The 12,153-nt window shown below is 38.7% G+C and overlaps 1 protein-coding gene across 2 annotated transcripts in view; it reads right to left on the reverse strand.

Annotated features, from left to right (window-relative positions):
• The window catches only part of MLF1 (myeloid leukemia factor 1), a 43,928-nt gene extending 31,975 nt beyond the window's left edge, over window positions 1-11,953 (reverse strand). Inside the window, exon 1 of one of the 2 annotated variants that reach the window (XM_039857723.1) lies at window positions 11,238-11,953. Coding sequence is in view for 1 of the 2 variants with exons in the window: in XM_039857722.1 (XP_039713656.1) it covers window positions 162-208 (47 nt within the window). In the remaining variant the exon portion in view is untranslated. Of the gene's footprint in view, window positions 1-161; window positions 335-11,237 lie in introns of those variants that run through there. The other variant, XM_039857722.1, reaches the window with a different exon arrangement.
• Between the last annotated feature and the right edge of the window lie 200 nt (window positions 11,954-12,153).

The following is a 12,153-nucleotide window of genomic DNA, read 5'->3' on the forward strand; positions in this document are numbered from 1 at the left end:
CTTCCTTCCTTCACACGTCCCCAAGTCCTCTCCCTCAAACCGCCTCCTGGAGTCCCCCAAATTCCCTCTCGTCCTCTAAAACTCGCTTTCCCTTCAAAATAGCTCCCCTCAAGATGCCTGAATCTCCGCGCGACCGCGGGTTCCCGGCCCCCAACACTCACGAGAAGAAGGGATCATCCTCAAAACTGCTGCTCAGCATCCTGAACATCCTGGCTCTGTCTCGGGCGGCGGCGGGCGCGGACAGATTGGAAGACGATGTAACTCGCCGCGGCCGCGACCGGAGCCTGCCTCTGGCCCCCAGACGACGCTTCTCTTTTGGCCACGAAGGCGGGGCCCACGGGGAAAGGCGGAGCGGGACGCGGACCTGCTTTCCTATTGGATGCTGGTTCCCTTACGTCACCAAACGAGACGGGAGGGGGAATAATGTGCCGCAGCCATGGCAACCGCTTTCAACACAGGAGAGGCCAGAGGGCCTCTTGCCAAACCTTCTGGAGCCTCTTGAGGGACAAGATAGCTTGTTCACTGGTCTTCAGGAACAAAAAAAATCATACAATCTTATGTATGACCTTGGGCAAATTGCTCTTGGTCTCTTTTCAGGAATATGGGGATAGGTCAAGATTTAAATTAGATAGTATCCAGACCCATTCACTGGCCACATTTTCCATTCACAGGAACGAGTCCTATATCTGAAATACCCTGTGGTAGTTGGTCCCCCCCCCAAAAAAAATGTGCAAAGAATTTTTTAGTATAGTTAGTAAATAGTGTACATTGCTTGAAGGAAACTGGATGGAGGGAGTCTATCATTTCAAAAAACTTACTTTCCTTTTGTGGGTCTAAAACTCAAAGCAGTATATCCCAAAGTAAGAAATGCTTAAGTTATATATACACATGGTACTTAAAATTAGGTCAAAAAGTTGCTCTCTCTTCAGTCCTCTTTCTAGTCTCTAATTCAAGGATCAGTTCCAACATTGACACCTGTATGTCTTTAACACTTCTCCAGTATTCATTTACCTAACAGAGCAGGACTCAGACACAAGGCTTGCAGCAAGCAGCCCTATCCAACTACAATTTCATTACTATACATTTCTGTTTTAATTATATTTATATGTGAGTCTTCTGTGTATGTCAAATGTAACTGGTTTTAAATTTAAAGCAATGCTATACGTTAATAGCCAATCTTTAAAATTTTGAATGAAAAAGTAAGCTAATTTAAAGAAACAGTACAAGTGAGATTTGGACATGGGGGAACGATATCATGACACTGTTACTCATTTATTGAGTTTTGGAAAACACTGTCCTGAGGCCTCTCAGGAACCTAGAGACAGGTGGAGGAGAAGATAGAAGAGAGGACATAAAAGAAAGAATGATAAGACTGTAAGAAGAGAGAAAATGCACCTTGCATATCCACCTTTAATTCACTGGTCTCCCCAGCCTCTGTAGGGTGCTTTTCTCTAGAGATAGAGGACCATCCATGGATCCACCGGGCCTCCTGGGATGGAGCCAGAGAGTTGGCACTTTGCCAGTGTGAAGAAGCGTGCAGGGCCTGATTTGGTGGCGCTAAGAGTACTTAGGGGCTATTTTGGGAGCTGGAAATTTAATCCTTTGGATCTTTTACCTCCCTACCTTTAGCCAAGTTCTCTGGCAGCCTCCTTTCCCTAAGATTGGTGGCATGAGGTAGGGCAGACTTCATAGCCCAAGCCAAGATACTACAGCCCTTCCAAGGAAGAGGATATTTTCTTCCCTTCTGGCCTCAGAATGAAGTTCAGGGAGCACAGGTATATTAGAAAATTTCTAAATTAGTTTTAAGGCAAAAAAAAAAATTGTTTTAGAGGACCTGAAATTATTCTCTCTTTAAAATAGTACAACTCAAGATGTTAAGGAGGTCACATTTGACAAACTAAAATAAAATGGGGTAAGTTATTGGTGATAAGTGACAATATTAAAATAGTTCTGGATTAAGGTCAAATAAAGCAACTTGTGAGAAAATGTTCTTCTCTCTTGTTCCCATGGGGATTCTTCTTAGAATCACATTGTTAAAACATGAAAATTTTAGTGGCACAGATTAGTCAAGAAGTTACGTGGAGCTTCTAAAAGCAGTTTGGTCCTAATGGCAAATGTTTTTTAAAAAAAAGTGGAGGGAAGAGGAGTGTTGAATCTGAAAGACCTCATCCATTTCGGATTGAGTAAGAAGTGGAGATAAAAGAAATGGCAGGAGAAGATCAATACTCGAGTAGGGGGAAACAGAGATGCAGAGCAGGACTAAAGGGGAGAGAGTCCTGGATTTGTCTGTAAATCGAATGACAATAGCTAATATTTATTGAATGTGTGCCAGGCACTGTTGTAGGCACTGCATGTGCATTAACTCATTGAATCCTCACAAGATTTTTACAGAGTAGAGATGGTTTTTAGCCCCACTTACAGATATTGCAACCAAGACACAGAGAGGCTAAGTAAATGCCAAGGTTCACATGGCTAGTAATTGAATTGGCCTGGGGGCCTGAAGTTTTCCCTGGTAGGGGCTGGTTGCATGGAATGTGGATAATGGGTCGCAATTAAAGATGTAGGATGAAAGTGGGTAATCGTTTCTTAAAAATCATGTTGACAAACTAACTAATGGGTCCAAACTAAAAAGTATAAAATTCAGTGGGAATATACTCAAATCAATTCAATTTTACAAATATTAAGTGCCTAACCTGTGTCAGGCACTGATCTAGACACTGAGATATTGGTAAAAAACAAAACGAACATTTATATGTTTATCCCCATATTACATATGAAAAAAGTGAGATGCAGAGAAATTTGGTAATTGTCTATTCAAATTCAAAAGTTAATTCAAATCCAGATTAGTCCTACTCCAAAGTTTATATTTTTTCTGCTACCCTATTTTGCCTCCTTATAAAAAATTAAGTTAATCTTTTTCTGAGCACCTCTATGTACCAGGCACTTTTACATATATAATCTATAACCATACAACTTATGATTAATTTGGGAGGTCACTGACCAAGTTGAAAGAACAGATAAAAGCACGAACCCCAAGCCAATCCTACAACTCTATTAAAAACACCAAAGAGTTCAAAACATCAGCGAGTCCTCTTTTCTTTCATCCATTAATTCATTAAATATTTATTAAGGCCTTAGTATATCCCAAGCAGTATTCTAGGCATTGGGGATACAAAACTCTCTGATCTCTTGGAACTTACATTCTAGTGGACAACTCCTTCACCAGCCAACTCTGCAATTACCCTTGTTACAGCACATCAGACTTTTCTAAATGCTTTTGAAGACATTATCTCAAAAGCCCAAGAAGAAATAAACAGGCTCTTGAATGCTGGACTTTCAAATTTAATTATAGTTCTGCAGAGCCATAAGCGTTAGGCCATTATAAACACTTTTACTGCAGTTAATTTCAATGTGTCTATGGCTTCATTGTCTTAATCCCTTTATCTTAAACTGTGAACGAAAGTGGTCTGGAAGTGAGATGTCAGCAAATTCACAGGAGGCACCATGGGACATTTAAAATTTTTGAGGGAAACAGAGAGACTCGACATGCTAGACATTGAGCAAACTACTAGCTTGAAAGAGTTCACGTATTTCAATATTAGATTGTGCTACGTTCCTTTAGATGATGTGATATCTTTGGGAAGCTAGGTTGTTGCTATGATGAAAAGGAAGTACCTTGTGAAAATCTGTGGGGAACAGAAAACACTGGTGGCAGAGTTCAATCTGTTTCTTAAGTTCGAGAAGTTGAGCTGCGCTAGACTTGCACGCATCTATTAGTGTGATTATTTAAGAATGATATAAAAATTATTTTCTCTTTTATGTGCATTATTTTTTACAAGGCTACTGAGTTCTTAGAACATAAATACTTAAATTGTCTGGACCTTACTACATAATAAACAGAACTATTCAGTATTTCTTTGGCCCTAGTGGTATAGTGAAAATATTACTGAGGCACTTAGTTTGGGGACCCCTGTCCTAACTCCATGATCTTTTTTCCCAGATTTTTAAAAGTTTAGTTGTATCATGAATCCATTTTCTCTAAAAGACATAACTCACTTTGTTTTTAGTGTTTATCTTTTCAGCCAGCTGTCTTACCAGTCTTCTGACAAGATTGCATTCTACCATTATGAAAGATGAAGAAATGGTGCATAGTGATTAAGTAACTCATCTGATAAGAACATAGGTCTCAAGGTCTTCAAAATTCCTGTCAGGGCCACCTTTAGTCCATATGGCATCTTTGTTCAAATTAGGAACAGGTGCCTTTTTCAAGATACTTGCATTAATGGTAAAAATTGTTTAATAAAATCACAAATCAGCAATGTGTATGATACGACTGGTGCCCTCTTATGTGTTACACACTTGTCTGTGGCAGCCCCGCTCCCAAGCTGGATTCGTTCCACTAGACAAGAATATATGAGTACCAAGCTTCATCCACAAACTCATGTGCGAAAAAATATAATTTTATTTTCCTGCAACTAAACTTTATATTCTGGGTTCCCATTCCACGGGAGACAATGTCAAGGTGTAGTTGGTGGTCAACCGTGCTATATCCTTGAAGGCATCTTTATCTCCTTCATGGTTGGAGCCAAGGATGCCAAACATCTCACAATGTGGGGCACAGTCTGGCACAAAGATGAATCGTCTTGTCTTAAAGGCCAACAGCACCCCTCTCCCTTGAGAAACACATGTATTTCCTCCAGTGACGTAAAAATTCAAAGGAAATTTGAGTTCGCAGAGGGAATTTTCCAATGTTATATTCTCCTTTTTGGTGCCTGTCACTGAGGTGAGAGCCAGGAGTTTTGTTCACACCATACTATGAACAAGCAGCAGACTTTTTCAGTTGTGGTGACTTTTACAGATCATTTTCTCTGTGGATGTGTATATTCATGGCTGGGAGTTTATTTTGCACAAATTGTAATTGAGTCATATTTTATTTGGAAAAATACCAGAAAATGTCACCGTCTGGAGTATTGGTAAAAAGAGATCTGCCATTGTGGAAAGATACTTCGGGGAGCCTCTTGGGGGCAGAAGCTGAGGCTTTAGTTCCTGAGATGGAGTTCAAACACTGGGGTGGCAGAGAGGGCGTTGGTAGGAGAGAAGCAGAGGAAGATTCTGTTCCACTGATGGGAGGCCAGAGAGGATGGAGATGCTAGAAAAAGCTGGGGAGGAAGTGAGGACCCATTGCAGGGTCAGGGCTGAGCCAAAGATTATATTATTGTTAAGAAATATGGGCAAAATTTTGGCCTTTCCCACATTTCTTAGATGTAAATCTTTGAGGCTTGGATACTTTGGAGCATGTGTCATAATCTTTTTAAAATTAAGACTTAGATAAGTGTTCACTTTCATTTAGTAATAGTTTCATTTAAAAAGTGTCTGTCAGGAGTTTTGCAAACTTTATCCCAATTAATTCTCTCAATAACCCTATGAGGGAGGCATCATCTCTGTTTTGCAGATGATAACACAGAGATTGAGGGAGGTGGAGTGATTTGCCAACCGATGTGACAGTGGTTCTGATCCAGATCTGACCATTACAATACCATTCTTTTTGGTCTCATGACACCCATAGTTTGTTCTTATAACGAAAACAACTTGATGGTATGGAATTACATAAACATGAAGCTATCAGGACTGCTCAAACTTTGAAATAGATTGTTTAGTTTTTTGAAGAAGTTTTTGAACTTTCTTGAAAATCAAACAACAGAAATGTTCTTTAATGAATAAAACAAAGGCTATTATTCCAAAGACAAAGAATTTGAATGAAAATGTAAAATACAAATAGGTTATATTAATGTTTTTTTAGCGATAAAATTCACTTTCCACAGTTTGAGTAGAGCCATGTGCAGTTGATGGAAATCCACAGCTAAAGCCTGACTAGTTTTTTGTTTATTTTTAAACTGAGGTATAATGTAGATAAACAAGGCAAAGTCCACTAATCTTAAGTGTACGGCTCAATACATTTTTTACATACAATAATTTATGTCAACACCGCCCAGATGAAGATATAAAGCATTTCCAAAATACCCCAGAAATATTCCCTCAGGCTTCCTTCCAGTCGATCTCTCTCAAAAGTGACAGGTATTCTGAGATTTGCTTCTTTTGCTTAATATTATATCTGTAAAATTCATTCATACTGTTGCATGTAGCAGTTTATTCCTTTTCATTTCTGTGTAGTATTTTATTGTAATAATTTACCACAAGTAATTTATTGATCTACTGTTGATAGATTTTTTGATTTTTCCTTTTTTTTTGGCTTTTAAGATTAAAGCTGCTGTGACCATACTTGTGTATGTCTTGATTAGTTTTTAAAATCAATTTAACATTCGGTTATTTTTAAATCTTTATTGTCAGTGAGATTTGGAATACTTTTTCTGTAGACAATTTTATGAGGAGAATTTTCCTATTGTCAACACTTTGATGTTTGTCCCTGTCTATACTTCTTTTGTGTATAGAAGAAACACTTTGTTGCTTCTTTAAAAAAATGAAAAGTTTTAGAATCATAGAGTCTCAAACAAGTTGAATAGTAGAAAGCATTCTTTAAGAAATACTGTTGAGGTCATCTGTCTCAGGAACTGTTTAATGTGACTATCTAAAGCATTAATTTAAAAGTTATTTTTAAATCTTTGATAATATTTGGAGAGAATTCAAGCTGGGGGTGGATGTCCCACTGCGAAGGCAATCATTTGAGAAGTCTGTCCAGGGAGTGAGAAAATTATTTGGAAAACATTAAGAACTTAAAATGCCTTCATCCCTTTGTCATATGCTTAGATGCTTTTACTTTTTGAAATGGTAGGGAAAATCTGCTTCCATCTTAGAAGAGTTGTTTTTAATTTCAAGGGCATGCAAATTTTAATACTATCTGGGGCACATATTTTGGGGTAACAGAGTTCATAATGAGTGGCTCCAAGCTATTCCTAGTTTCCTTTGAATTCTTTTCTCCCTCAGCCCTAGAAACTCCCTAGGGATACAGTCTCCAGCGAGACTAATAGTCCTGAATGGCACTGGCAGCCTGTTGGGAGAAACTGAGACAGCCCAGGTCTGGGGTTGCTGCTTGGCAGGAGAATGCTGTGATCTGCTGAGTGTTCTTAATAACACAAGCTAAAACGCACTATGTGCTAGGCACATTGATTCACAACAGTTCCATTACTATTTTACAGAAGTAAACACAGGCTTTAGAGAGTTAAGTATTTTGTCTAAGGATATATTGCTAGGAAATAGAAGAGTTAAGACTGGAAGCCAGGCTGTCTGGCTGTAGAATCTGGGCTCTTTAATCAATATACTGGGTATAACCCCCGTTTCCCCACTGCACACAGGAGACCAGTTGTCTCCTCTAGCTCCCACTGAGGGTGGGGCTTTACTTAGAGCTGGAGTCAAGAACACAACCACCAATAAGGGCCACACAAGTAATAAAGATGAGAGAAGTGGGATAGGTTGATAATAAGAATTGATAAAATAAACAAACTAAAAAACATTTATTGCATTTCCACTGGATGCCAGCCACTGCTCTAAGTGTTTTATATGTTTTAACTTCCTAGTTCCCCCAAATAATCTAATGAGATAGATACTATTATTATGCTCATTTTATAGGAGAGGCAGCTAAGGGTCAGAGAAGAGAAACCGTTTACTCAGGGTGGCACATGCAGGAGTGGAACCCCAGGAGCCTGGCCCGAGAACCTGCTGTATGTACGGATGGCCAAGGTTATGTACGGCAGAGGGCCCCTTGGAGGGGTGGGCACAGTGGATCACCGGAGACTTGACTCTAGCAGAGGGGCAACTGCTATTCTGTTCCAGATGACTGCCCTGCAGTAAGTCATGCCTACTGGTGATATAGAATTTCATATATCTCCAAAATTTTAAAGTTAGCAATTAATTAAAGACAATATATCTGAGTGGGCCAAACAAAACAGGCCCGTGGGCTGGATCTGGCACACAAGCTTTGAGTCTGTGATCTAGTTACTGAGAGTGTGAGTTTTCATGGATACCTGAGCCCAGTAATTTCCACATATTGCTTCTGAATGTAACTCAAAACTGTGTTGATGGCAAATCCTGTGCTGTGAGAGTTGAGAAGTGCCCTGACTCCTAACAGAAGGCCTTTGTGAGTGGACACCAGTCACCACCTCATCACTGGCTGTCCGTATCTTAAATTATCCGGGCCATGAGACGGTACTTCTATTTTTGCAGGATAGATTACAAACTAATGTTTTCATCTGGTTTGCAGAAGCTTAGCACAAGTTTATCAGGTTCTGGGTATTATATATATCTGTCTAATTCTTTTCAGTCTTAAAGTAGGTCTAATATCATCTTGCCTGTGTTCTAAAATGCTCGCACTCCAATTTTTTATTTTTTGAAGCCTGTCCTCCCCATCTAGCTTTAGAAATATCAGACTCTAACAATGTATGTAATAAAATATTGAAAGCCTGTTTATCCCTATAAAAACAATATGTTAAACTATATGTGACTGGATGCTTCCAAAATTGTTTTTTCTCTCTGGATATTTGTCACTTGTTTACTTGCTACTTGTTTGGTCACTAGCCAGCATGGATAGGAGAGCCATAGGTTTTAAACAAAAAGCTTACTAGGCAACATTTTTAGAGTTTCATTTCTTTTACTTCATTGTTTCCCCTTCAAACCTTTTTATTTATATTGGGCATGTACTCTAGGTTCTTAGGAAAAATGTTTAAGTGTTGTATTAGTTTCTTAAGGTTGCTATAACAGTACCACACACTGAGTGGTTTAAACTACAGAAATTTATGCTCTTACAACTCTGGAGGTTAGAAGTCAAGTTGTCATGGTCCCTCTCAAGGCTCTGGGAGAGAATTCTTTCCTGCCTCTTCCTGGCTGGCAATCCTTTATGTTCCCTGGCTTGTCCCTTTACCATTCTTATCTGTCTCCATCATCAGTCATCACATGGCCTTCCCCACTGTGTGTCTCTGAATCCAAATCACCCTCTCTTTTAAGGACAGTAGTCACTGGATTTGGGGCGCATTCTACACCGGTAAGATCTCATCTTAACTTGATTACATCTGCAAGGATCCTATTTTCAAATAAGGTCATATTCACAAGTTCCAGGTGGACATGAATTTTTGGGGTACACTATTCAACTCACTGCATGCATCTATTAGCAATGTATACAAAAATAATCAGACTAGGTACAGAACAAAATTCTCAAAATGAATCATTATAAAAGGCTTGGAAGGTAAGCCAACAATCAGCTGGCAGGCTAGAAAGTGTATAACTTTGCAGAACTTTACAGTACGCACTTTCGATATTAACCTCGTTCCTTGTCACTTCTTCCTACTTTTTCTACTCTCATTCTCTCCTTTGTCCTACTTTCTTCATTGATTTGTTGAAATTTCTCTTTTATCTTGTCATATTCTATAAATATGTGTCTATAAAACACTTGACACTTTTCTGGAACAAAGAATCTTAGAAATAAATACAACAATAAAATAACCACTGTTAATTTGATGGTAGCGTTGAGATATTGGCCGCCATTTGAGAACAAACTCATTATGAGAGATGCTTTCTAACATGATAAAATGCCAGTGTAGATCTCAGAGTGATGTCTCTAATTGCCTAGACCTTTTTACATTAGGTATCTGCATGAGTTATATCTCTTTTGTGAAGATAAAAAGGCTGCTGTAAGAAATCGCCCCAGTGCTGTGAAGGCTGTCAGACTGGAGGGCATCTCAAATAAGATTAATGATGTCTATCTTAATATAAGAAAAGATTTAGCATAACCAAGATTATGGATTCTACAGAAACCTGCCAGCACTCATTTATTTGGAATAAATATTATTTTTAATTAAAGTCCTAAGGTGGGTTTTTCCTAAACTAATGAGATCTACAGTGATTTCCTTTAGGAATTAATTTTCTTTTTTAATTCTCAGTCATTTTGATGATTATAGTTCATTCAATCTTATGCACGGCAGTCAGCTTTAAAGGACATGCTGATTTTTAGCTAAAGGCACTAAATAACTGTATTTATTTTTACATGGTGCTCTCATTTTCTAATTATATTTATTATTTAACCCAAATACTTTTATAGATTTGTCTGTCCAACTTAGCTGTATTTGGTGAGTTGCCTTTATAAGATAAGATCACTTACATGAGGATAAAGCTTCACTCTAAGTGAAATGACAGGGACTATAAAATCAGAAAATTATAGCATTACTATTTTTAACTTTTTAAAAATTGATTTGAGTTCTTTGCTAGGCACTGTGCCGAGTGGTTTATACACATCAACTCTAATCCACACAGGAATTCTGCAAGATAAGGATTACTACTTGTATTTACTAGATCATGGAACAGAGGCTCAGGAGGTAGAGTAGAGGTTTAACTCTACAGCTTATATTCATAGAATAATGCCATGTAGCTTCTCTACTAATGGTGGCAATCACCCAGCTTTCAGCAGAACTCCGATAAACATGTGTTTATGGGTATGTGGTTCAATCAGATTTTCAGTGACTCAATAGGGTTGGTGTTCTGGTCACTACTGCTGCGTAACAAACCATTCAAAACTTGGTGGTATGAAAGAACCATTTTATAATGCTCATAGATTCTGTGCATAAGGATTTTTGACAGGGAAATAAAGATGGCTTATCTTTAGGGCCTCAGCTAGGGCGACTCTGTGGCTGGAGGAGTCACATGCTAGTTGTTGACTGGAACCTCAGTTGGGACTGTCAGCCAGAACAGCAACATGCAGACTCTCCATATTGCCTGGGTTTTCTTACAACGTGGCAGCCCCTGAGTAGTTGGTCATCTTATATGGCAGCTCAGGGATCCAGGGGTGAGTATCTCAAGAGAATTAGGCATAAAGCTTTTGTTAACGAGCCTTGGAAGTTATGTGCCATTTCTGATGCATTCTGTCGGTTACAATCAAGTCACTAAGACTGACCCAGATTCAAGGAAGGGGACATAGACACCCACCTCTCAATGGGAGAAGTATCAATGAATTTACAGGTATGTTCTGTGGATAACAAATACTCTATTACATACTGTTACTCATGGCTTACATGTTGGAGTTGGGGTTCTTATCTATGTCCCTTGTTAAGCCCTGCCCCTTCCTGCCAGCTCACTTGTTTCTCAAAATATAAGCATGCTCCAGGCAAACACATCTCTATCAATAACTGGGGCTTCTGCCCCTAATTTCTAGCTGATCCGCTACTTTGATATTGGCAGACTCCTTTTCAATCTTTTCTCCTAAGAACAGAGAGAGCCAGAATATGTCTCTCATTTACCTTAGATGGTTTCGCTTGGCTTTTCAGGAGCAAGAGCAGGCTGCAAAAATTCAAATTTATTGCTTCACTCACATGAGATCATGCACTTGGTTAAATCAATCTTCAGTAAATTAAAATACTTGTTGACAGGAAGACCCTGCTGGTGGAGACAGAAATCATTGATCAAAGGTTGGTTGACAAATGTAGAATTAGAATTGAATTGAGCATTTTCCATGTGCTTACAATATAAGATCAATAAATGGCTTTTAAAATTACCTTTAAAGGGGAAAAAAGTTGAATTAAGACATGGGAACTACTTAAATAGAAGAGGAGGTGATTAGGCACCAGAGTTAAGGCGATAATTCGGTGCCTCCTTCTCCCTGGACCCTTACCCCAAGAGATCGCACCATTATGACATAAAGACAAGTTGCAACATTCATGCCAGATCTAAATGTGATACATTCAGCGTCAGAGAACCACTCTTAACTGGCTGGTATTGGCCTGTAATAGAGAGCTGAGGAGCAATGGTGACTAGGTAATCTAAGGGGCTAAATGCCACTCACTCTGCTTAAAATGTGGGTGCATAAGAGCTATTGCTACTGCTGCTTAATACAACTTCATGGAAAGGGTGCTCGTCTAGTAGCCTTCGGAGAGCTGAGAAAGGGAACATACCACCCAGCAGTATTCCATGAAACTATTTTCTAAGTTAATAGAAATTTGAATGAGTAGATGGCTTAGGTATCTAGCTTTCTTCAGGATTTTACTATATTTTTAAAGAAAATAGTCTTATGATTCATAATTATCAGGATATTTTCTGCTATGTTGAGCTAAAATATATTTCCCAGTCTCTCTTGCAACAGGGGAAGTCATTTTAAATTCTAGTTGATGGGGTATAAACTTCCAAGTATTCTTTAATTTTAACTTCTGAGTCTTCTTA

The sequence above is a fragment of the Pteropus medius genome, unplaced genomic scaffold (assembly GCF_902729225.1).
Source record: "Pteropus medius unplaced genomic scaffold, Ma_sr-lr_union100, whole genome shotgun sequence".
In the NCBI taxonomy this organism is placed as follows: Eukaryota; Metazoa; Chordata; class Mammalia; order Chiroptera; family Pteropodidae; genus Pteropus; species Pteropus medius.